At 46.2% G+C, this 26,302-nt stretch overlaps 1 protein-coding gene across 1 annotated transcript; it reads left to right on the top strand.

The window, feature by feature from the left end:
- The first annotated feature begins 120 nt into the window (after positions 1-120).
- Positions 121-7,981, top strand: NOC4L (nucleolar complex associated 4 homolog). The gene is made up of 15 exons (XM_039724863.1): positions 121-253; positions 353-476; positions 575-681; positions 964-1,071; positions 1,209-1,358; positions 1,911-2,010; positions 2,311-2,345; positions 2,440-2,490; positions 3,028-3,139; positions 3,755-3,815; positions 4,346-4,456; positions 5,664-5,827; positions 6,210-6,292; positions 7,024-7,137; positions 7,430-7,981. The coding sequence occupies exons 1-15, from the start codon at positions 158-160 to the stop codon at positions 7,544-7,546; spliced, it is 1,533 nt and encodes a 510-aa protein (XP_039580797.1). The 5' UTR covers positions 121-157; the 3' UTR covers positions 7,547-7,981.
- The last annotated feature ends 18,321 nt before the right edge of the window (positions 7,982-26,302 follow it).

Here is a 26,302-nt window from a genome sequence, read left to right as displayed (position 1 = left end):
CCTTCTGTACCGGGGGGTTACCGAGGGGTTACCGGGAGGGGCGGTGTGGGCGGCGGGACGGATCCCGGTCCCGGTCCCGATCGCGATCCCCGCCCCGCTGCCGGCCCCGCCTGCGGGCGGAGCGGCCGCGGCTCCTCCTCCATCCTCCCATGCGGGCATGGCGCGGGAGGCCGCGCTCGCCGCCTGCCTGGAGGCCGTGCTGGGCAGCCGCTCCAGCGCCAACCGCGTCTTCGAGCTGCTGGAGCCGCTGGCGGTGCGGGCCGGGCCGGGCCGGGCCGGGGAGCGGGCTGAGGGCTGAGGGCTGAGGGAGGGCAGCGCGGCCGGGCCGCCGCTCTGACACGCTGTTCCCCAGGGCCAGGAGGAGCCGGAGGACATCGTGAGCGCCGCCAGGACCTGCAGCCGGCTGTTCGGGGCGCTGCTGGAGCGGCGGGAGCTGTTCGTGGGGCCGCTGCCCGACCAGGACGCCTCTCTGGGCGGTGAGCGCCGAGCGGGGCCCGCGGCCTGCCCGGGACGGGCGCGGCCCTGCCCGAGCCCAGCCTGAGTGTGTGTGCGTCTGTGTGTCTGTCCCTCACAGAGAGCTACAGCGCCGAGGACAAGTACAGGATATGGATGAGGCACCGCTACAGGGACTGCGTGGGCTGCCTGGGCGAGCTCCTGGGGCACGACGCCTTCCAGGTCAAGGTGGGTCCTGAGCCCGCTGCTGTCCCACGGGGGTTCACGGGGCTCCCTTGAGGCTCTCCCCAGCATTTCAGTGTGGGAGGGCAAGCAGTGCTGTGAGACAGCAGTGATGTTCTGCTCACCAGCAACGAGCATGCAGCTTTCTCAGGAAATAATATATCACTCTTCCTCCTCTTGAAAGTTTCCTCCCCTGGTGTTCTTGTTTAGATGGATGTTTTTTGGTTGGGTTTTTTTTTTTTTTTTTTTTTTTTTTTCTTGTGATGTTACTTTCTTCTTTTTTTAAAGGAGCTGGCACTCTGCACGCTCATGAAGTTTGTGGAATTGGAGGCACAGTATCCATTGATCAAAATAGAGTGGAAGGGAACTTTAACTTTTCCATGTGACCTTCTTAAGGTACGCTGCAGAACTGAGAAGTCCCTCTTGCCAGTGACCTGATGGCACACAAACTCATGTGTCCTCAGCCATCTCACTCTGTTCTCCGGTGCTGCGAGAGACTGAGGCGTTGCTTTCCTTTCCAAACCCTTTGTTAGGTGGTTGTTGATGGTTTGCTTCCCACCACGGAGGATGCCTCGCTGCTGATCTCCCGCTTTCAGGAGTACATGGAGTACGACGACGTGCGGTACTTTGTCATGAAGGCTGTCACTGCCAACATCGGGCAGGTCATGCAAAAGACAAAGGAGGTAACAAATTGTTGCTGCTCAGGGGGCTCTGGATGAGCTGCTCTGGGTTGTGTATCTTGTGTGTGAAGCAGGGAGGAGTTAGTAGTGTATGGAAGTATCTGGAACCCAGAGAAATGAGTGTGCCCACTGGAGGCATTGATTTTTTTCTTATATATGTCAGTATGCCAAGACTGGCTTTACTCAAGACACACACTGTTCTTTCTGGTCTGAGCTCTAGCTTCTGTTTTATCCAAATCTTCACAGCTTGGGTGACACACAGAGAACTTTTAATTCTGTTTACACTGGTGCAGATGAAGAACCTGTTTCCTTCATTGGATCCACAGTTTTGTTAAACCAGAATAAGTACAGAAACAGGTTTCATGTTGGATAAACATGTAGTACTCCAGGCTGAGGCTGCAACAGAGAAGATACCAGTGTGTAGTTTAGTCAGCATTTCCCCTTTCTTTTTCCTAAATATATTCAGTACTTGGAAACAGGGCAATATTGAAGCCCAGCATCTTGTTATCTGATGTGGAACTTGCTTCATGTTTGTTTATATGCTTTTTTCCTCAGAGGCCTCTGCCTTTTTACCAGCAGAATGTATTTTCCCTCATCTCACCTATTAACATGCCAAACAAAGAGTCTGAGATGGTCAAATTTATGGTCACGCAAGGTTAGTAAACTCTGCATGATAAACAGTGTGTGAAAAGGAAAATTAGGTTTATGATTTTTAGTATGTAGAGACTTTATTATTGTTTGCTGATGAAGAATGTGTGCTTCTTTGATCACTGTGATTCTAAACAGTCTTCAAAATCCACATTCCTCAGTCTGCAAGGGGTCTGTTGTGGCCTTATATCAAATTAGGTACTTCAGCCCAAGTTTTTAGAGCATCAAAGGGCTAAGTTAAAAAGGGTCATCTTAATTTTTTGAATATGCATTTCAAGTTCAACATCTGGTTTCCCTTTCTTCTTAGATAACCGTGAGGAGTTGAAATTTTCAAAGCTGCAGGTAACTGTTCATTTGGTGCATTAGAACTGAAATTTTGTCTGCTTAAAAATCTGTAGTAGTGTGTTTAACTCACTGTTTGCAATTCTGTTTTAAGGCACACAAACAGGTGTTTGAGAAAATGTGGCTGACTTTTTTGAAGCACAAGGTGAGTATTACTTCTGCCACTGATCTGCATTGCTCTTTAATTTAAGGATTACTGATCCTTAGTAGTTGTGTCCAGCCTTGCAGGAAGCTGCTGGTAGGACCCCAGAATGTTTTGAGTGTTGGGTGGGAACAGCCCAGTGACCATTTCTGTTGGATCACTCTGCCAAGAAACATGACCTCATGTATGACCTCCTTTTTCTCCTTAACCTCAGCCTTTTTCCCTACCTTAAACATCTCTGCCCATAAGGGTGATCTGCAGCATAACAATCTCTGCTCACAAGCTGAAGCTTCCCCAGCCTTTTTCCTGGTGATTTTCCCCATCTGAGTGATGACACTGTTAGCTGTCAGCTCCTGCTTCTTGAATGAACTTCCTTGGGGTCATTTGTAAACTCTCCCATTTGGGAACTGCTGCTGCAAGCTGTTCTGTATTTTCCTGGCATGTTCCCTTCTGCTTGTGCATTGCCTTTTTGAGCCACAGGTTGCTGCTGCTGACTGAGTTCTCCCTGCAGTGCTTGTTTCTCTGTTTTGTCCTTCACAGCTGCCCCCTGGCCTTTACAAAAAGGTTCTTGTCATTCTGCACGACTCTGTCCTGCCTTACATGAACGAGCCCACTCTCATGATGGACTTCTTGACAGTGGCCTATGGCATAGGTGAGTGAGAACAGCCTTCTGTCCCTTGTGGCACCTCCAGCATGGGACAGATGGACTTGGAAGCTCTGCTGGATGCAGCACCACACCCTGGGTGATGGAATAGGTGTACTTTTGGCTGGTATGGAGCTAAGGAACTAGGGTCAACTCCATTGTCCTTGAAAGTGAGATGATTTTGCCTGTGTTTGTCAATGTCATTGCTCCTTGTGTGTATATTTAAGGCTTTGGGGAAGAGTGGAATACTGGAGTGATGTGTTTTAAATACAGAGTTCAGCCAGTGCTGCTGATCCAAACACAGGATCCAGATTCCTGCAGAAATGTCCTTTTTGAGTAGACTTTTTCTTCCCCACTGTGACTTTGTTTAGGAATTAGAGCAGCACATTTTGTGTCTTAGTTGTTGAATGTTTGTTCTACTAACTACAGCATAATCCTTGTGGGAAGCTTGGGAGTCTCTGGAAAGGTGTAGATGAAATTGTGTCACCTTTCAGCCATCACACTGGCTCTGATTTCAGCTATTGAGTTTTGCTTTCCTTCTGGGAAGATTGTATTATAGAAAAAAACTTGATTATGTTTTTCTACTTATTTTTATTGTGTTGATATCTGCCTGTTTTCTTACAGGTGGAGCAATCAGTCTTCTAGCCTTAAATGGGTTGTTTATTTTGATTCATCAGCATAATCTGTAAGTAAAAAGACTTTAAAGGAACAGGTTTTTTTGCATTTATGTCTTTATGTAAGAGGAACTGAAATGGATTCACCACACCTTCAGGCTTTGAAATTCCCCCATGAGAAAGCCAAACTGCACAAGAGGCTCAGGCTGTTTGGATGCTGAGCTTTTTTGGCTGTCTGATTTCTTTTACAACTGAACCTGAATAGTCTGTTCTCTAGGCTGTGGTTGCTCAGTACTTAAAAATCAATTTCCATTGATCTGATTACAGAGTGAAGCCATGGTCTTTGGTGTCCCTTTCACTGCATCCTGTACCATTTGCAGTCACTGGACATGGCTTCACACCCTGAAGATAGCTGGGCACTGCAAGAGCCAAAAATTCACCTTGCAGCTTGTTTTCAGGTGGTGACTGTAGAGGGAAGCCTAAGAGAGCTAAACAGAGCACGGCAGTGGCTGGGGTACTCTTAATGAAAGCACAAAAACATTTAGACACAGCCCCTCTGTACACCACTAATGGATGTTGTATTTTTCCTTTTGTTGAACAGGGAGTATCCTGACTTTTACAAGAAGCTGTACAGTCTGTTAGACCCTTCCATCTATCACGTGAAGTACCGAGCTCGCTTTTTCCACCTGACTGATCTGTTTTTGTCTTCATCGTAAGTAGCGTCTTTATTATGTGTGCTCACATATTTTCCTCCTGCTTCTTTTCTTGAGCAGTCTCCCGCATGTCTGGATTTAATGTATTCAGTGTGCCTGCTGGATTAGATACATTTTTATGGAGAAAACTGAATCTGAGACTATTATTGTAGTCTTGTGTAATTTTTCATGTGCTATTTTTGAAGATTTGCCTCACAGCCATGGATTTTCAGAAAGGAAGAATTGCAGTTAGTTATCAGAGTTTGAGCTGCAAGTGCTTATGGATGTGTTTTTGATCTCTGTTCCAGTTTGGGTGAAAGTGATGAGTTTTCTGTCTTGTCTTTGTAAAAATGGAAAAGTAAAATTTGCAGGCTTTTTATAGATTAAAAAGCTGTTGATAAATGGATGGCTTTTTGCAGACATAAAGCACTGAAATGTGAAGTGTTTGACAGCCTGTCTTGATGTTGTCAGTTCATTGTACACAGGGAAGAAATGGGATAGGCAGCTGGTCATATAGTTGCTGTCATATGTTATAAAATAACCCAACAGTAACAGCACCAGGCACTTCATATCCAACCCCCTTGTATTCCTGGTGTACTTTGGAGAGAGTGACAAGACCTGTGGGTAACTTTGTTGAGCCTGGCAGGTGTAGTGAGGCCTGAGTGACTGAAAATTGTCATTTTCATCTTCTGACGTGAAGAAGGGGCCTAAATGAGGTGGTTGCTGTTAGAAATGTGCATTTTTACCGTTAAAAAAAAAGAATTATGCTGCACATTTACACTACATGGGAGCTTTATGTTCCCATTAACAGCTGCAGTGCTTGGAAGTGTTATGTAAATTTAACACCATGGCCTGGGTATTGATTAAACCCACAAAATGACATAAGAAGAATATAATTAAGGTTGCCTGACCAAGCAGTCAGTTCATGAAAGGACTGAATAAAGTTTGCCATGAGAATGGCCACATACAGGGGCTGTGCTTGAAAATGGTGCCACGTGTCAGGATTGAATCTCACAGTGAGCTGAGATTATTCCTGCACTGAATGTAAATTCCCCCAAAAATCTGTTCCAGCGAGCACACAACAAAAAAGCGAGATTCCTAAAGCTTCTCTTTACTCCACAGCCAAACCAGCCTGACGAGCCCCCTGACATGCTGTTGGGGTGGCTGAGGCTGCTGGCTGTCCTGCCAGCACTGTAACAGCTGCTCCCTGCTGTCCCCTGTCCCCAGGCACTTGCCAGCCTACCTGGTGGCAGCGTTCATCAAGCGGCTGGCGCGGCTGGCGCTCACGGCCCCTCCCGAGGCTCTCCTCATGATCATCCCCTTCATCTGCAACCTCTTCCGCAGGCACCCCGCCTGCAAGGTGCTGCTGCACAGACCAGGAGGGCCAGCAGGTAACAGGGGACTTGTGGTGTGCCTCTGAGGCAGCATCAGGAGGAGCATTCCTGTGGAGGAAAAGGGGAGATGGCAGTTCTGAGGGTTGGAAGGATCCCTTTGTCCTGCCCCTTGAGTGAAAGGTCAGCAGGCTCCTGCTGTTAAGTTCAAAGCTATTCCATGTGCCCTACTTCCTCTGCTCTTTAAAAGTAACATGGTTCTGTAGTGCTGCCAGCAGTGACTCTTGGGTCATGCTGGGATTTGTCAGTTTGTCCCTGGAACCATAAATGACTTGGGAAGGAGCAGCTCTGGCTGTAGCACTGCTCTGGGGCTGGCTGTGTTCCCTTTGGGTTTATGTGCATCACACAAGAGGTGTTAGCTGTGTATCTCCTATTTCCTTAGATATGTCAGAAGATCCATATGTTATGGAGGAGAAGGAGCCATCTGAAAGCAGGGCTTTGCAGAGCTCTCTCTGGGAGATTCAGGTATGTCATTCCAAAATGAGCATCTGGGTCTGGTATGGGTCTTTTCCACCCTTGCTGCTTCCTTTACGTGTGTTGGCAGTGGACAGCCCCTTTCACAAGAACCTGCTTGACATATGTCTTGCAAATGAGATGAGTTCTCTTACTCTGCATCATTTTCTGTCCTAGCAAAGGATTCCATACACTGGAGAAATGTATATGCTAGATAGTGGGGGGCTTGTGAGCACACATTTGAACTTGCAGTTCACAGCTGAAACAGACTAAAGCTGCAAATGGACCAGGCTCCTCATTTGCTCTGGAGGGGAGAGAGGAACTTGGTGAGCACTGATGGAAATGAATTGGGTAGAACCAGGATATCCTCTAGAAATGGATGAGGGGTTTGAGTAGGGGGCTGAAGCAGCAGCAAGAATTCTGAAGAGCTGGAGCTTGGGTGTGGCATGAGGGCACTGTGGGGTGGCAGAATTGGGTTATGCAGTGTAGGCATGGCCTATGAGTGAATTTGTCTTGAGCTGGATGTGACCATGTGAGAGGAGCCTTTGACATTGTTTGAAAGATGCCTGAAATTAGGATTTTGTGAAACTCTCTAGTAGCATGGTGCAGCAAACTTGGATCTGATGGAATTTGGTGGTCACTGGAGATCTGACCAACAAATGGGCAGACTCCTGTGTGGAGTGCAGATGGATGTGTGTTACCCTGTACTTTTAGATTATCTCCTGTTTGTTTTGCTTTTCCAGTCTCTCCAGAACCATTATCACCCAGATGTGGCCAAGGCAGCTGCTGTCCTGAACCAGTCCCTGTCTGAAATGGAGGATGACATATCAGGGCTCCTGGAGCTCTCAGCTTCTGAGGTAATGCTGCTGTGCCTTTGTGAATGACTGGAACCAGAGGAAAGGAAATTCTGGATGCAGCAGCCTTGCTTATCTGCCTTGCTGCTGGGGAGGGAGCTGCACTGACTTGGTTACCCAGAACCAGGGCAAACCAGGAGAATGGTCTGTTAAATAACAGCATGAGCACCAGTGGTGGCTCTTTTCTTTGAAGTGTTTATTTGCTGGATGTTTTAAGACTTTAGAGTGTACAGTGTTACTGGGGTGAAGAGCCTGTACTGAGTTTTGACAATATTTTCTGGTTTTTATTTTGTAGCTTTTTGATAGAGAAGTAAAGAAAAAGGCTGTTGATGTGCCCCTGGAGTTTGAGCAAGTCCGAGGTTTGTTTGGGAAGAAAAATGATATTTTTGCAGAGCACTTCAGTTTAGACTGATGCCATCTCTTACCAAAACACATCTGTCAGCAGTTGGATCTTAGGGACATACAGAAGCTCCCATGTGCTCTGCAGCCCTTTCCTGTGAGGAGAGCTGCACTGCTTTGGCTGCAGCCTTTTTCAGTGCCCCTTGCCACTGCCCCTGGATGGACTTTGCTGTGGTTCTCACACTTGCATACTGCCACTTGCTATTTGGGAGGAATTCTTCCTCGAAGCAAGGATTTCTGGACTTGTTCATGGCTGGGATCCCAGTCCTCCCCCCAGAACTGCTGGTGCTGGCTGTGACCAGGGGCTGCATCAGCAGACATCTCACTGCTGTTCCTTGAGACCGAGGGGAATTGCATTCTCTGACTGCTCTTATTTTTCAGATGTTTTACTTTTATATGAGAGCTGACAGCCTGTTTGTAATAAATGTCTTCAATACATAAGTGTAAACACCTGATGTGTTATAATTATATTTTATATGCATTTTTAAGCTCATCTTGAGAGAGATGTTTATCTTCCTTGTACTCAGCACTCCCACGTTCAAGGCATTGAAACTGGTTTGTCTGACAACTCAGAAGATGCTCAGTAAATCCATGTAGGAAATGCTGCTGGTGTTCCTTCCTGTACATCCATCTCATGCACTGAGGTTGCTGGATTCCAAATGCTCAGGAGCTTTGGAAGTGAACATAATCCTGGTGCCTGCTGTAGCATGGAGGCCAGCTGATGTGCAGTGGGAGGCTAATCCTTGAGTTTTGCTTCAGAATGATAAGCAGCTTGGTGTAGTTTTGCTTGCAGCCTGCATGTGTTTTAGGAGCTCTGGCCAGAGTGTATCCAGGGGCTAATAACTTTTTAACTCCACTGCTACTGGATGCTTTTGTTAATTTTTCATATACTTCCAGAAGTCATGCACAAATTCCATTTGATGGGGTTCCCCCCAAGCTTTTAAGTTTGAGATAAACTCATTACTAACAGCACAGATGAACTCGGGAGTTTTTTAAAACTCATTTTAAAAAAACAACTTAATGTTACCTCCTTAGATTTAAACTCTACTTGCATAATTTGAAATCATATTTTGTGGAAGAGCAAATTACAATGAAGAAAGTGGAGGGCAAAAAATCCAATTACTGGCAGCCAAGTCTGGTTAAGTCAAGGAAAACTGCAGCTGTCTTGGAGACACTGAAGTGTTACATTTTCTTCATCCAGTTTTTTCATGCTTTCCAAACAGTGGACGTGTCCTCACAGTGTAGAGCTCTACATTTTTTTTTTTCCCTTTCTGATGCTTTTGAATTCAGATGGGGTGTTTCTGAGGATTGCTATTTCTCCTCTGTTTCTTTGGAAGTCTCTTTCTTTGTTCTCTGGTGAAAGGGCAATGCTGCCTCTTCCCTGGCCAACCTGCTTTTCTTCTTTCTTTGACTTCTGGTATGTGAGGTGGGAAGGCAGAATGGTTGAGATGTAACTTTCAACTTGAGAGGCTTCAGTTCAGGTTCACCCAAGCTCTGTATTTCATCTCTAAGATGTATCTCCCTTTGTCGTGGGGGTTTTGTCTCTATGTGTTTGGTAAACATCTTGAGGTGCTCTGCTGTAGCAGTGAGAACCATGTGGCTCACTTTGAAAGAGGTCAGTGTACCATCTCAGATGAAATGAATGACTGTATTTGAAAGAATGAATGTCTGTGTTGAATGGCTTTCTCTGATTTATTTTATTCAGGGTGGCCCCAATTATATCTGTGTGTAATTGCTGGTGGGCAGTGTCACTCAGTTCTGTGATTATATTGACACTCAGGAGTGCTGGGCTTTTTTTGAAAGCACAAATATTGAACCACTTGGGCATGGGGAAAATTTTCAGCATCTCAAAGTGCTGAAAATATCCAGGCACCAGGAAAAGGGGTGCCATGGGAAGGAAAGGGAAATGGAAAAAAAGGAAATGGAAATCCCTGTACTTTTCAGGAGGACTGCAAAGGCACCAGCATCTCCAGTGTTCCACCAGCCGTGGATCAGTACCACACTGCAGTGAGCAGTGCCTGCACTGGAGCAGGATGCAATTCATGTTTTCCAGAGCATTCCCAGTGTGCTGGGAGTGTGTGGTGCCTGTGTGGTGCCTGTGGCAGCTCCTGCTGACACTGAGGCAGGGGCTCAGGCTGACACAGGGTGTTTCCAGATTCCTCAGCACATTTCAGTGCCGAGCTGGAAATGCTGTTAGTGCTTTTTACTTGAAGTATCTGCAGCTGACCTGGAGTGACTTAATTATTTTGTGATGATGCCTGGCAGCCCCAGCACAGTCCCGCTGTGCTTGGTGCACTCAAACCACAGACAGCTCAGAGGAGCTTACAGCTGAAAGCCTGGGTGCACTTCAGACAAGCCTTGAAGGTCTTCCATAGACTCCCCCAGCTCTGATGCTGCTCTTACCTTAGCAGCATTTTTAAACTAGCTCTTAGGTGCAGATAGTTTTAAGCCCCTGCCTGTCCTTGGAAAAACATTCCACCTGGTCTTTCATCAAGGTTTTATCTTTCAACTTTCACCCTTTTTCCCCTCAAATAGGAGGCATCAAGAAAAAAAATCAGCAGTTATAAATATTGAAAGTTTCATCTGCACAGAGTGAGCAACCCTTATCAGGCTGCACACCTGCTGCTGCTCCTGCTCTCCAGGTCTCCACAGACTGTAGATTATAGATGCTTTAATCAGGGGGTGTATTAACTGGAAGGCCAGATTGAAGTACCAGGCAGCGAGTGCATAAGTCACTCCTGTTATTATTTGGTTTTTATCAGATGTGGGGAGGGGGGAGAGGGCTGTTCTGGGGGTTTTTGTTGTTGTTGGGCTATTTCAGTGAGCATAAAACATAGTTTTATGAAAACATTGATATAACCCTGCAGCCTCCCCACCCATCACTGCCTTGGTTCCCCACCAGAGGGTGACTATAAGGTCTCTGACTCAATGGATTGCCCTTGGTTTATTTTCCTGAGCTTCCATTCAAAGTCATCCCAGCCTGGCTGCAAAATAGAGCTGCTCAGCAAGAGCATGATGTGATTTATCTGGGGAGTCAAAGGTTGAGGTGACCACAATGTTTGTGTTAATCAGCTTAGATTCTTACTTTTAAGATATTCATTGGGAGATGGAGGGAAGTGCAAATTTACATCTGTAAATGAGTGCTGCTATTAGCATTAAGGTGGTTTCATATCCCTGAGATAGTGAGAGCTACAGTGCAGCCATAACCCCTGTGTTTTCCTCTATCTAATTTGGAAAAACAAGCTCTCAGTTAATTTACAGCCCTGCTCAGGCAAAAAGGGCTACAGGATCTCAGTTCAACTGACACTAGCTTTTTCCAGCACTATCATAATCAATATTCATTAACTGAAGCCTATTGGACTTGGAGATTTACTGCTATTAATAAGCCAAGAGTCTATCTTTGTGTAGTTTATGAAGAAAGTTTGAGACCTGTTACTAAAAAGAATTGCTTTTCTGCAGTTTCTTTGCCTGTCCCTGGGCCATACTTGCACCTCTATAAAAGGAGAGTTCTGGAGGATGTGAATAGAGCCAAAAGAGATAAAATCAGAGAAACTGCCTTCCTCTTCCAGAGGAATAAACCCCAGCAGACAGGATGCTCTGGTTGATGGTGCATACAGAGATGTGAACGTCATCTCTGTCCTAACAGAGTTAAAAGCTGCAAACTCTGTGTCCTGCTGGTTATCCCCATTTTGTTGATAAATGCACAGAGTGAACCTTATCAAAACGAGCAGGCTGCAGGCCTGCTAATGGAGCTGTGCTTGTGCTGAAGATAATTGATGCCTCAATAACGCCACGCGTTATCCAGAGCGCGGCTGGAGCGCTGTGTGAGGAGAAGCATCAATCACGGGTGCTCCTGTTAACTTCTATCAAAGATTGAGGTGGGTGGCAAGGTGCATTCTTGGGCTGCTCTTGGGGAAAGACTGTTGGGCTCGGAGATACAGAGCAAATGAATCATCACATCCCTTTTCCTACATCAGTTTCCTGCACACTGGGAATGTGAGGATTTATGTTTTAGTCATCTCGCTGGAGATGGGAGATCCCACGTGCTGTGGCGCTGGAAGCGGAGGTTTGATGGCCAAGAGCTGCAGTTCCCAAGCGGGAGGCAGCTGCGGTGTCCCTGCAAGGATGGCAGTGCCACCTCACCTGGACGGGAGGGGCGGAGAGGGGAATGTGCTGCAGAGCGGAAGGGAAGGGAAGGGAAGGGAAGGGAAGGGAAGGGAAGGGAAGGGAAGGGAAGGGAAGGGGCTGCCCTGTGGCCAGCGGAGCGGGGCCGGTGGCCGCTAGAGGACGGTGCAGACCGGGCGGCCGTGCCCGCTGCGCTGCCGCGGCTCCGCGGGGCTCCGTGCCGGGGCTGCTCCCGCACCGAACCCAAACCCGATCCCTTCCCGCAGCTCCCTGGCATGCAGGGGCCCCTCGGGGTGTGTGCCCACAGAGGAGAGCAAACCCCCGGCAAAGCGGGGCACGGTGCGGGTTAGGGGCGCCTGTGCTAGATATTTATGCGCTGTAAGTTTCTTGGTAGATGAAATGTAAATTTGTGCTTTAGAGCACTTGACTGTCTTTAACACTCCCCTGATTTCCTTAGTGAGGAATGAGGCTGCAAAGCACCCACCAGAGAATGTCTGAGCAGCACCCTAACAGGGCAAAGGCTGCAGCCCCAAGCACCAGGCTTGTTCTCAGAGCTCCCTTCAACCTACACAGCAATTCCACCTCTAAAAACCTCATGGCAAGACAACGGACTTGGTGCAATCATGCAGGAAACCTGCTGGAGAGGCTCTGTCCCCAGAGCTGCAGGTTGTATAGGAACCCCTTTATCCCTCTGTAATGCATCATAAAGGCTCTCTTGATACATTTTTTAACTGCATATAGCAAAACAGATTTGGATTCTGCTTCTGTTTTAGCTGGTTCTAACACCATTCATCACTGCTGTATCTTAACAGGATCTTACTTTGATAATAGGACTCCAAGCAGTGATGAAATAAAATGAGATTAAAATAACTACATAATAAACTTCTAGATTAATCTGAAACTATGGTAAATCTTCCAGGGCTGTAGAAAGGCAATAGCTAAGCTGCATGGACTCAGTGTTCAGTGAATGACTGTGATAAAATGTGTTGATCCACATTACAGCTTTATGTCTGTTTAGGTATTAGTTCAGCTGCAGTTTGGCACCTAAAAAAATCCTTGGAGTTTATAACTTGTTGCATGTCTTTTGTTTGGCTTTTAAAATATCCAAATATTTGAAAAAAGAAGTTATAGGTGATGGGCATTGACTCAGCACAGGGGCTGCTAAGCAAATGGGAAGGACAAAATCCTCTCCCCTGCTAGGAGCTCTTTGATTGTCTTGATTCAGAGTGGGACTTCTGCAATCCTGATTTCAGTGTACCTGTAAAGCAGAGGGAGGTGGGGGGTCACAGGGCTCTGCTGGTGCTGAATCTGAGGCTGCTGAGTCCCCTCTGCCCCATCTCCCACACACAGAGCTGCCATCCCAGGTTTTACAGCTGGCACTTGGCCCATCATGGCAATCCAATGGCCCAAGCTCGTCCTGGCCACTGATCCCATCAGGTGACCCTTGGCTTTGGGTTGAGGGCTTGTCATGGCTCCATCTGGAGTGGATCCAGGCCAGGGAAGGTGACCACAGCCAGCACTGGGAGCCAGGGGCAGCACTGGGAGCTCAGGCTGCCTGAGCTCAGCCTCAAGAGCTGCAGCAGTGATTCCCTGCAGCAGGAATCCTGCAGCTCCTCCTCAGGCACAGCCCCTGGGGCAGGAGGAGAGATGCCTCCTTTCCTCATCCTGCTGGGCTCACAGCACAGGCTTGCATTGGTTCTGTAGAACAACATGATCTGTAATCTGTTCAGCAGGCAATTCGGTTCCCAGTTTGCAATTTTTGTATTCTTTGGATTTACGGTTTATTCTTCCAGTTTGGATCAGTGATCTGGCACCTGGCTCTAGTTAGTGTATTGATTAGTCCAGAATCCCATCTGCCACTTCACTGCAAGATATTGTAAAGCTATCATGAACTCCTGAGACATTTCTGAAGGAATATCAGAGCCTCAGGCTCTCTGTGCCTGTGAGCATCTCGTGGATGAGCTCTGACGGTAGAAAGGGAGGAAGGTTTCTGGAGCAGGCTTTTAAAAGGAAGAGTAGAAATTATTTAGCAAGCTGATCCAGGCAGGAATCTCCCTCAGCCTGGGTCACATCAGCTGGAGTTTTGCTCAATGAGATTAAGCCCCTGCCATGGCAGAGTGGCACAGGGCATGTGGAATCCCCCATTTGCAGCATATCTATTGTGCTAAACCCATCTCACTCCATGTCTAATGCAGAGCTTTGAACAGCTTGAGTGACATTAATGGAGAGAACTTCTGTTCCCCCTGCTCTGCACTGCTGCAGAGCACTCTCATCCCCTGGGATGGACCTGATGGGCATTGGGGCTGCTCCTAAGAGCACAAACATCAGTGATGGACAGACTGATGGACAGAGCTGTCTGTCATCCAGTCTCCCAGTCAGGTATGTGGGGGTCTGTAACCACAGCTCTCTCACAGAGAGCAGGCAAGCACAACTTCCCAAAGAATTTCCTGGGAATCTAGCAAGGAACCTCAGAGAAAGAGAAAACAATCCTTATCTCTATTCTCTGCGCCTGTTGTTTTGCACATGTGGAATGTGTTAGGAAGATTGTTTACCTGAAGGAATTTGGTAATTGGATTCTGGTGATGGTTGTTTATATTAATTAACCAATCACTCAAAGCTGTGTCCTGACTGTCATGAGTTTTCTTTAGTAAGTAATTTAGTATAGTATAGTATAATGTAAAATAATATAGTTTAATAAAGCAGTTGTTCAGCCTTCTGAATCAATGGAGTCAGATGCCAGTCATTCCCTGCTGGGGGGTCACCCAGTTCTAGAGCAGGGGTCGGGTGCAGTGGTCAAATCCTCCTCCCCAGTGGAACATCCCTCCCCAAGGACCCTCTTTCTCTGCAGCCTCAGAGATGCATTTCAGTCCTTCTGAACCAGCTGATGTTAGAGGAGACTTTGAATTTTGAACATGCAAGAAATTGCCCCTGTGGGCTTGAATTACTTATGGAGTATAAATGATGCTGGAATGTTAATGCACATTCCAGAGGGGATGATAACTTCACTAAGTGCAGCCACGCTGCACCACTGATGGATTCAGCCTGGGGTGCTTGCTGGCAAACACAGAACCACCCATCCCTGCTTATTCACCCCAAACTCTCCAGTTTGTGTCGACCTGTGAGCCAGGAGCACTCCAGAAGAGAGGCAGGGAGTGGGAAATAACAAAGATACACCTGTATATTGGAAAGATAAATTGCTCCCTTGGAAAAAGGGAGGTTGGCAAGTCACTGGTAAGCAGAGCAGCAGGCTGGAGCTGGAGAGAGTCCCTGGTAGATGAGGGGATCAAGGCTGGAAGGCTGCTGGAAGGCTGCTATCAGACAGAGCAGCAGGACCAGGCTCTCCAGTGATCCAGGACTAATCCTGACCCTGCCTGTGACAGGCCAGAGCAGCAGTGGTACAGCATGGCTGGGAAGGGAAGCTTGATTTGCCTGGCAGAATGTGCATTTTAATTGCTCATTTTCTTGCCTTTTATATGTGATTTGGTTGTGAATTATGTTTTCTGCATTTGTAATTAGAGGGTAGAGCAGATGGCTGGGTTTTGTCTGAAGTGATGTAGCTGTTGGAGTAACTCACACTCCTGGCTGACAATTTCCTAGCCAGGGAATGTTGTGACATGAAGATACTCTGGGTGTGGCATGAAAGGAGTCCCACTTTCTAAATAGTGTGGGACAGAGCTTTAAATTACAGAAACCTGCACTGCCCCACTGGAATCAGCATCCAGGCTGGTTTACACCACCTGTGAAGCTTTTCACTGGGGAGGAACTGTTTTTCACTTGCACCTAGAAGTGCCTGCTCTCAGATGTGCCTGCAGTGAGCTCTGCTGTGTTTATTGATGTGTGACACGTGCCACAGCCTGCCCACAAAGTGTCAGTGCACTTTGCTTGTGAGTCTGAAAGGGACTGGATGTTAAAAGCTGCTCAGGGCTTGGTACAGCCCATAGGCAGTGGATTTTCCAGGAGGCAGAGGAGCAGGATGGTGAGCTGGATCTGGGGGCTTTCCAGCCTTTCCAGCTTCACCCTCTGAGGCTTTGGCTGCCCACACCCTGACACAGACACTCACCCAGCCACAGCCTGCTGGGACATGGGATGGAAACAGAGCATGCTGCACAGCCAGCTCATCCACGAGGGACAGATCTTCCCAGCCCTGGGAGATGCCCAGCTCTGCCTTGTCCTCCTATCCTGCACTGGGAGGCAGTATTTTGTCATCCAAAACTTCCAAAAGTTGCAAAGCTGAGATTTGGGAAAGATAACTTGGAAACTGTGGGAGTTCCCCCAAGGGTGACATCACTTTGTGCCTCTCTGCGTCAACCAGACACTTCTTCATCAGCTTCCCACTTGGTTGGTGATTTGCAGTGAAAATGTTGGAGTAGAGTCTTAGAGCAGTTCCTGACTATACTTTTGAAAGAGAGATAAAATCCTTCCTAGAAAGTTGCCTAAATGTGTTTTAGCCTTTCATCCATGTCTTCTTTTATCACACACAAGCTTTCAGTGACAGGCCAGTAGGCAGAGCTGAGAGCTAAGCTAACAAACACTCCCAGAATAAGTTGTTCTGCCACCTTCCAGCCTCCCACCTTGGGCAGATGAGGTGTTTCCCATCCCACTGCCTGTCTCCATGCACCCACACCTTCTGCTTCCCTCTAGAAATCCTCAGCACAGTGTGAGTCTGGTTAACAAGGCCCAGAAATGCTGACACTCAGTTCCTTCCTGGAGGACATTTGTTTGTGACATTAATTTATGACAAATGGAGGACATATGGAGTGTCCCCCACGCTGGCTCTGGGGAGCAGTGTGAAATGCTGGTGGGTGAGCATCTCACAGCCCTGCCTGTCCCACTTTGCAGGAACTCCTTGTGCAGTGCCACCCCTGTGTGGGATGGCACAGGGCAGTGCAATTTAAGGTGAACTTCAGGCTCCATAAATCCCCGAGGGTCTGGGCTGCTCCACAGAAGCACCAGAACCATCTTGGTGTATCCTGACCTCCCTGCACGTCCTCATCTCTAGCCTGGCACCTGCCCCTCACTCCAGAGGCAGTGCTGATGCACAAAGGAGCACTGAGAAGGTCCCATAATAAATCAAACCTACTTAGAGGGGTGTGTGCCTGCCCTGGCAGGGCTCTGGGAGGAGGGGTGGGAGGTTTCCAGAGGGAGTTTGCTGGCTCTGGTGGCTGCAGTCAGATGGTCTGATGGCATCCTTCATCTTCTGGAGGGATGCAGTTACTCACCTGTTCTCTCTGGCTGGCACTTGTAAACACTCACAGATTTTTATTTTTATCCTTAATACAGCAGCACTGTGAGCTTTTCCATTTGTAAAATCTACCCGAAGAGAAAAAAAGGAAATATATTTAAAAATGCACTCTCAGGCACACACATATCATTTAAGACAACAAATAACTAGGAAAGAAGAGGCAGTAGTAATTCACTCTCATTTTTCCTCTGATGTTTTTAAATGCCTCAAGTTTTTCTCTTATGGTTTACGATGCTATCATGCTCCTGTCTAAACTACCACCTTAAAATACATTCTACATGGTTATTTTCTCCATAAAATCCTGACAATAATAATTTCCCCTGTACTCCTACTTGCACTGTAATTTTGGATCTGCCAAGGCATCCACACCTATTTGATGGCCAGCAAATTGCAGCCTTGCAGGAATCTGCTCTCCCCGACCACCACTCGTAGGTCACTTTGCACCACTCTGGTGACAAATTCCCTGAGCTGGCAGAGGTGGCCTTGGGTCACCTCAGGTCACCAGCAAGGACTGGAGGATGACAAGAGGCTCATTTAATGAATTGTGCCCTTTCAAAATCAGTGGTGCTGCCCTGGGCCAGCTCATGCTGGTGACCTTGGGCAGGGCCTGGCTAACGCCGGTGTGATGGCACAAGCCAGCTGTGCCACCTGATTCCAGGTGTCCCTCGGGCTGTTTTCCAGCCCACACGGCTGCCAAATGTGTCATGCTGGGGCTGCAGCAGCAGTTTGTGCCTGGCCAGGCTGGTTCTTGCCCTGCTCCCTCTTCCAGCTGTCAGTGCACTGATCCCTGGGCAGGGATTTGGGACAGGAGCTGCAGGGCTGTGCTGGGGCTCCTTTCAGCCAGGATTTGGGCCAGGAGCTGCAGGGCTGTGCTGGGGCTCCCTTCAGCTGCAGCAGGATCCATTTAATGGAGCTGTGCTCTCCTGGGAGCCTCCCCTGCCTGAGCTCCCAGTGAGTGCCCAGGAGCTGCAGCCCTCTCTGAGCACTCCAGCCCGGGTGGAATGCAGACCTGGAGGAGGAGCAGGTCAGTTCCCAATGTCCTGGAATCTGTGCTTAGTAAAACCAGAGGCTTCTTGGAGCAAAATTCATCATCTGTTGTAGCCTGGTGGGTGTTTTTTCCTATACCTTTGGAAAGAACTGCCACATTAACCCTGTCCTGGTTAGATTTAAAGCAAAGGCTTTGCTCTCAATTACTCATTTTTACTATTGCCAACTCATTTGCAGCAAGGAAAGAAACCCTGGGAGTATTGCCAAACCATGAGAACATCCTCCCAGAGCCTGACACGGCTACTGCATGATATCATTTCTCCTCTAGGTTGTTTCAGCTCATCTGAGATAAGGGTAAGATGATTTTTTTTAAAGTTGTTTGTTTGTTTGTTTAGATTTCAGTTTGATTTTTGAACTTTCAGCTTACTGCATGGAACATTTTGGGATCATCTAAGGTTCTATCTGGTCTTATCTCCAAAGCACACTGCTGAAAACCATCAGGGAGTGAGTCTGGCTTAATCAGGAATTAAGTGGCTCTCTGGATTTTAAGACAGAAAAAGCATGGCCTGCTGCTTGCATGTATCATTTGCTTTGTCCAAAAGTGGCTCCAGTCTAATCCAGGGCAAAGAGAAATTTGTCTGCTTCATTCAGAAGTTTTCCATGTAGGCCAGATATTTGCTGTGTGCAGTGACACCCTGCATCCGTGCACTTGCCCAACAATTGTTATGGATAATAAATAATAATAATAATAATAATAATAATAATAATAATAATAATAATAATAATAATAATAATAGTGGTTGTGCCAGCCTTTACAGAAGAATGGAGGGTAAGCAGGGGAAATGCAGACACTGGTTTGCCCAGGTCAGGACTCTCACTTCTTCTCACTCTTGGTGGGAGTCAGGAGTGGTTGAGAGTGCTCCTCATGGTGTTATCCCTGTGTGAGCAGAGGAGGAGGAAGAGGAGGGCAGAAGCCCTGTCTGCCCCAGTGCTGAGGATGTGACCAGAGTCAGCCCCTGCTCGCACAGAGGAGCTCAGGGAAGAGTATTTATATATAACAATATAAATATATATATATTGTTATAGGTAATATTTACAAAAATATAATATCAATAAGTAAATTAATAAAATATAATTAATAAAATTTACCTATTATATATAAATATATATTTTAAATATATAAAATATATATTTATATAGAGATAGAATTTATATAATAATAAAACAAACCACAATACTATAAATATAAATATGAAATAGAAATATTAATATAATAACATAATATATATTAAGAATAAGACCAAAATTATAATCTCATTCTAAACAAAGATAATTTTCCAAAGAAATGCTTCAGTTTTACCCTAGGAGTGTAAGTCTGAAGACCAGCATAGAAGCAGAGGTAACAGAAAAAAATAGACAGCACACTGGGGTTTTGTTAGTTAGTTGGTTTTTTTTGGTTTTTTTTTGTTTTTTTTTTTAGCATGGCAGTAGCATCTGCATTTAATTTTTCTGCTCTGAAAATTTGTACTTGTCACTATTTAACAAGATTATTAGCAGTGAAAAATGTGAATAAAAAAAAGAAATACAATGCAACCACGTCGCAATCATCCCATCCTCTCTGCAATGATAGGGACTGAGGAGTTCCCCATGCAGTGCTCATTTCACAAACTAATTATAGCAGCTGCATTAAGAGCTGCACCGTTGGTGCCTGCTGGCTCCACGTGCAGCAGGGAGTGATTGCTCCATCCTGGAGCTGAGCTGGGAGGGTTGCTGCATTGATGGGGAACAGCAGCACTCACAGAGGCAGGAGGGCTGGTCCTGTGGCAGATATTTTTCAAGAGTATTGTCATGACAACTGAGCCAAGGAATTCCTTTTCCTGCCTTTGTTCTGGCCGTTGTTAGGTGAGAATGGAACCGTGGCATTCAGTTTCTGTTTGATTTCTGTCCCTGCTGTGGATGTGCTCCATTTCATGCCCTGCACTTGGTACAGGTGCTTGGCACCTTCCTGTGTCTGAGCAGGCTCCTCCAAACAGTCTGGAGGGAAGAACCAGCTTGGCTGTGGTTGTTTTATTTTTGATGGTTTTTTTCCCTCCCCAGGAGGTGTCCTGGCACAGCTTTGGCTGGCGTGGGATGGGCAGGGCTGTGCCAGGTGCTGCTGGGGCAGTCACACTGCGGGGTCTGTGCAGGAGCCAGGGACAAACACAGAGCTGCCTGTCACTCACAGGGCCAGTGAAGCACCCTGGCACCTGTGCTAAGTGACCCTGTAGCTGGAAAGGAGATGCCCAGGCTGATTTGAGAGCTGGGAAGGAAGGGCAAAGACACACCTTTTATTTGTGCCAGCGTGCCCCTGTGTCATCACTCTGCAGCATCACCCTTGTCCACAGGCACCCTGTGTGCTCTATCTCCTCTGTAAAGTGTTTGCTTATTTGTTTATTTACATTTAATCTTCACTCTGCTCAGCTGGCAGGGCAGGGGGTGCAGCCTTTGCTCCCCTGGGAGCTTGCTGAGTGTGCTGGGGCTGTTCTTGGCTCACAAGCATCCCAGTGACCACAACAACCACCGAGCATCTGGTGTGCCAGCTGCACTGCCAGCTCTGCATGGCACTGCCTGGCACCTCTGAACTTCACTGTGCAATAACAAAAGGTAATTTACAGAAAGGGGCTTTGCTTACAAGAGAAAAAAGCCAAGGTGGACAGAGTAGTCAATCCCCCAAGCTGAGAATTCAGGAGCGGGAGGTGTTTGCAGCTCCTGTTGCTTTGGTGGCTGGGGGAGACACCTCTTCACATCCCAGCTCCTTGCTGCTGCACCAGGATCTTTTGTTCTCCAGGTGTACTGAAGCTCTCAGAGTTTGTTTGCACTAAGCATTTTGCTCCAACCCTCAGAGGGATCTGGAGCTTTGAATGTCTGCAGGGACCAACAATGTACACAGCCTTGGAAAGGCAAGGAAAAATGAGGCAGAAAATGTCTTTCTTAGCCTGGGAAAAATGATTGGATGGCTGAAAGGGCAGAGCATGAGCCCCAGACACAAAGCAGAGGCAGGGCAGAGAAGGAGCAGCCTGTGCCCTGGGAGCACATTTGATGCAGCAGCCCTGAGCCAAACATATCCCCAAAGGCACCACGGCATCCCCAGCTTTGGGGAAGATTTGTCCAAGCTAAGTGTACAGCCAGACTAAGGGTAAATGCAAAGAAACAGGTGACAGAAGCACAGAGCTGCAGCTCCTGCCCTTGGTGGGGAGTTCTTCAGGGTGTGCTGCTTTCATCCTGCTGTCAGTGCTGTAAATAACCTCGAGCTCCTTCCAGGCTGTGGCTCACCTCTGGCAACATCCTCCTGGGAAAACCCAGAATTACTGCAGCTCCTCTTTCCATGAAATGTATCCATGCTCCCAATCTGATACATAATGGTCTGGCTTTCCTCTTTTGAAACTTATCTTTGTTTTTAAAACAAAAATTAACTTGCTGCTCAACTTTCATTTCCTTTTCATGCTCTGAGCAGTGAGTAATTAGAGCTGCATCACGCTGGAGAAATTACAACAATATGATGTTTCTACAGTTAAATCTGCATAAGTATAATATCTTTGAAAAATAACAAGCTGCTCTAAGGGAAATTAATGATCCCATTGGGACAGTCATTATTCTGAAACAAAAGCTCTCCGTTTTCTTTGCCCACTTTCATTTTGGGCATTTCTTTCATTTTAAGTATTGGGTACATATTGCATCCCTTTTCACTGTGGCTGGAACATAAATAACAACATGTTTAAAGCAGTGTAAAGTCTGTATTGGAGCCTATTACAGATATCACAGAATATTAAACAACTTTAAAATTAAGTCAAAGTGCATTTTGCAAATCTGTGTTGGTGGCTATATATCATTACTGTTCATCAAGCCAGTTCAGCCTCATTTTCCTTGGCTTTTTTTTTTTTTTTGGTGAGTTTCTGCTTCTTTGAGGAACATGACTGCATTTATCATAATAAGGATTTATTATCATCATATTCTCTATCTAGGCACAGGTATTGTATTTAAGAGAGAAATTTTTTTTTCCAAAGGGGATGGTACTGCTGTACTTGGTGCATCCCTGTATTTGAGAATCCCCCTCTCCCCAAAAAACCAAAACCTATTATCAAGTCTTGCATGTGACTGCAATAGCTTTTGCAGTCAAGGTGAATTGCAAGGATTCTTGCTGAATCCCTGACAGATACAAATACCTAGTTATCCTTGGCTTTCCTGCTGAACCTAATCAAAGATATTGTTTATTAAAATCCTATTGTCTCCGCAGTGAGGAACAAGGACAAGTTGCTCTGGAGTGATTTAATACTTCCAGCAGTTCTGTGTAAAGATTTATTATGGCCAGGAGAAAGAGCAAACACAAAATGCCTGAGTCATTACTTTTAATTTGCCACTTCTTTAAAAATATGTATACACAAGGCTGAAACCTTCCACAGTTCAGTGTGATCTCTTATCAGCCGGGGGAACAGACCAAAGCACAAACCCTCACCCTTTCCTTCAAACTGAGGGAGGACATGAAGATTTAGCCTTGGATTTGAAAGCAGACCACCATGCTTCTGCTTAGACTGGTGGTTTTTAGAGTTTTCAGACTTTATAAAAAAAAATCATCAGTTTTAATGATTCAAACTACCAGTTCAAACTATCCAGGTGTGCCTGTGATTCTCTCTGAGGTGATCCATTGGAGGGGACAATGCTCCCACAGAGGGGCTCAGTCAGGTCCCTGCCCCACACCCAGGTGACAGCAAGACCCCTTTGTGCAGGGCCACAGAAACTGAACTCATTAAAAGTAAAAAACTCTTTTTTTTTCTCCATGTAATGAGCTTTTCTTTGTGGTTCAGTTTTATTAAGGATCCAGGGACTGTATTGTAAGTAAAGCACAAAGATAAATGAGTGAGCTCAATTAATAAATGCTCACAATTAATTCAGCTCTCTGAGCTTCTAAACTGCTTATCTAATCATATGTAATCTTTATTCACAGTGCTAAAACTACCACATTACAACAGTTGTAATCAATTAGGAAAATGGCTTTAATGGTTCAAAGAAGGTAAAAGGCAAGGTGTGCTTTTCCAGACTGCTCAGGTGAAGGGAACTCTGCCTCAGCAGCTCTGCTAAGGACCAGCACCTAAACCCGAAAGATGATCCATGAAGAAAAGCTGCTGCCCTCCCTGCCCGTGACATGGGAGCCCAAGTGCAGGAGAGAGGTGGGAGAAGGGAGAACATCACACTATTGCACAATAATCCAGTGGGATTTCTCTGTTTTCCATGGCTACCTTTTCTGCAGCCTGTTAAATCACACAGTCAGAATCACAACCCAAAATCTTATCCTTCATTATCCCACAAGTCCTAGTTGGAACAACTTATTATGTGAGAGGAGTTTTCTTTCTGACAGTTTAATATTTCCAACCACTGTTCCCAGCTCCTTTCTTTCTTGCTGCTAAAGCCATGAAATTTACATTAAAGAAAAAAAACCCGAAAAAACCCAACAACCATGTAATCTGAAGTGTCCTGGCAGGTTTGGTCACACACTCCACACTCTGCTGAGTGCCAGGGCAGGGCAATATTGATCTGAAGGAAGTTCCAAGCCTCCTCTCACATCAGGAGCCCCTGGCTCTGGCTGCACCCAGGAATTCCAACCATTGCTGGTGATGCCTCTTGACTTTGAGCCTGAAGTTCCCTCTCTTCACTGTCTTTTAATTTGCACATAAATTTTTTGGTGAGATGCTTCTGGTCGCCTCTCTTGACTTTGAGCCTGAAGTTCCCTCTCTTCACTGTCTTTTAATTTGCACGTAACTTTTGTGGTGAGATGCTTCTGGTTCAGGTTTCATGTGTCTGCTTATTGGATTTAACAGTGTTTCCCCAACTAATTTTCACCAGCAAGCTGTTCAGGGCTGGCTTCTGCTTGACTCATTCCCAGCTGCCAATCCCCTACTCCAGGCCTGCACTGAGAGTAAAAATGAAAATAACACCCCCAAACCCACTCTGCTTTCCTGCCTTCTCTGCCTTCCTGCTGCTGCTTCTTCATTTAACAGCTCACAGATTCCTCTGAGCACATGGATATTTATTTGCTCAGGCTTTCAGCTGCAAGAGAAGCTCCCTTTTTGTGTTGGAAAAACAAAAAGACAGGTCTAAATTAAAAAAAAAAAACCAAATGTAACAAAGAATACCCTGTCTCTCCCAAGGTGCAGCTCTCTTTCCCCATGGGTGAGGAGTCTGGAGCTGTCACAGGTGATGCTCTGCCTGGTCCAGGGGGCTGCATCTCCCTCAATCCTTCTAAAGGCTCAAATTTTACATGGCCTTTCAGGTAAAAGAAAAGCAAAGTTGTTGCTTTGATTATATTTTATATTTTTGTCCCAAAAATGTGCTTTGAAAACAGCTTGCACAGCTGGTCTGTGGACATCTTTGTCCTGCAATTCTGCTGTGACCTTTTCACCATCCTTCCACAAGTAACTGAAAAAAAAAATAAGAAAAAACCCCCAGAGCCAAACCAAAGGGTTATAAACAGATATTTTCTTTCTTCTGCCTTCAGAGAGTGTGGGTTTTTTTTCCCCTCACAAAACATGTTCTTGCTTTACAGGCTACAAATCTGAAGGAATCAGAACAAATGGTCAGAGCCATGGCAGCAGAAGCTTTGGACTGGGCACCAGAGAAGTGCAGTCTCAAACTAGTTTGCACTAATGAGCAATAAATTTTTTACCTGTGGAAAAGGTCACACTTGAATTTCTATTTGGTGTTAACATCTCCTGGAGAAGTGACAGATATCTGTTGGGACAGGAGTTGAAGGGAGAAGATGAAGAGGAAAAATGAAAAAAACCCCAAACAATCCAAGCCCGAAAATGAAGTGGAATTTTTGGCCAAATAGAATGTATTTAAATCTTTACTGCTGATGAAATCTTGAACACAAGCTTACAAGGGGTTTAAGGACACTTTCCAAATATGACTGTACTATATAATCTCTTTTTGGTCAGATCTGGAACCTTTGAAATATCTTGGAAAAGAAGAGCTTGTGAATGCTATTTAATTCTTCTGAAAAATGAAAAAGCTGTATAATAAAAGCTTCCTAGTATCACCTGCTTTTATAAGAACACTTTTTTCCCTCACAGGGTGTATCTTTACATGCCATGTAAAAGCAGTTCAGTTCCAAGATTTTTATATTTTTGTAGAAACACAAATCTGACCTGTATTCCATGCCTTCTAAGAGCTCACTGTCCCAAAACTATTATGTGCCTCTAAGCCAAGCTTCAAGCTCTGGAGATGACACAGTCACTGGTATGGATAATTTGGCTCCTAAATGTTTGCTTTGTGCCTTGAAAAAACATCTTTGAGCAGTTTCTTAAATGTCATTCCTTGCAGTACACAGAGCAGGCAATAAACAATAAAATTATTCACCTTGAAAAAACCATCTGCAGTCTTTAAGGACATCACCAGTTTTTTTGTTGCTTTCAATGGTCCTCTGGGATGCTGTAAGTGTCATTTCAATGCTGTGTTCCCCATCATCTCCGTGCCAGCCTCATTTTGCTTCAGAAACAAAAGTGATGATGGGCAAATTAAGAAGAAATTCCGCTCTCTATTAGTCCCTGTATTTCATTTATTTTTGTAACTGCCTAATGTAACTCTTGGCATTTGGAATTCTCGTTTGGAGGCAGCATGAGGAGGGTTTTTCCCTGGCATGAGCAGAGCTGTGGGTGCAGCAGGGTGACCCAGCTGCAGGCTCTGCTGCCCTGCCCTGTGTGCTGTGCTCAGCCTGGCTTGCTCAGCTGCAGCAAGGAGAGCTTGCACTTAACCCAGGCACATCTGCCACCGTTTTCCTCCTGCTTTTCTCATGGGTGGAGCAGATGTTGCCAATTTCAGTGGAAGCTCAGCTCCCTTTGTCCCCTCCCTGCAATGCTTGTGCTGCCTGCTCTGATCTGTTCCTGTGCTCACCCTGGGAGCAGCAGTGTGCTCCTGTGCATGGGGACATCCTTCACAGCCTAAAGAGGGCTTGTCCCTGGCTCCCTCAGACATCCATCCCCAGGGGAAGGCAGGCAGAGCTGCTCCCACTGGCCTCTTTCCTGCCCTGCACAAAGTCTGTGTTCTTTTACTGAGTTTAAAACAAAAAGCTCAGTAAAGCCCCTTAAAACTCCACCCCCGCTTCAAGGGAAGAACCTGAGGCTCCAGACGGAAGTTATGGAAAAAACTGCAGGAATGTCCATCTCAAAAAAGGCTCCCACTGTCAGGACATCAGATTCTGGGAGGTGAAATCCACCTGCATCCACCTCCAGACTGAACCTGTTCCTGGCAGAGCCCTGGCATGGGCAGGTTCCAGACAGGAGCCCAGTTAAGGGTCAGATAAGAGAGAACAAGAGAGAACTTCTCTGCTTTTCTGAGAGAGCAAAGGCTGAGAGCTGCATTTGGAATGGGCTGGGAGAAATAATG

The sequence above is a fragment of the Passer montanus genome, unplaced genomic scaffold, assembly GCF_014805655.1.
Source record: "Passer montanus isolate IOZ18808 unplaced genomic scaffold, ASM1480565v1 scaffold53, whole genome shotgun sequence".
Classification (NCBI taxonomy): domain Eukaryota; kingdom Metazoa; phylum Chordata; class Aves; order Passeriformes; family Passeridae; genus Passer; species Passer montanus.
The sequence above is the reverse complement of the archived record's forward strand: the minus strand, read 5'-3'. Positions and strand labels throughout refer to the sequence as shown.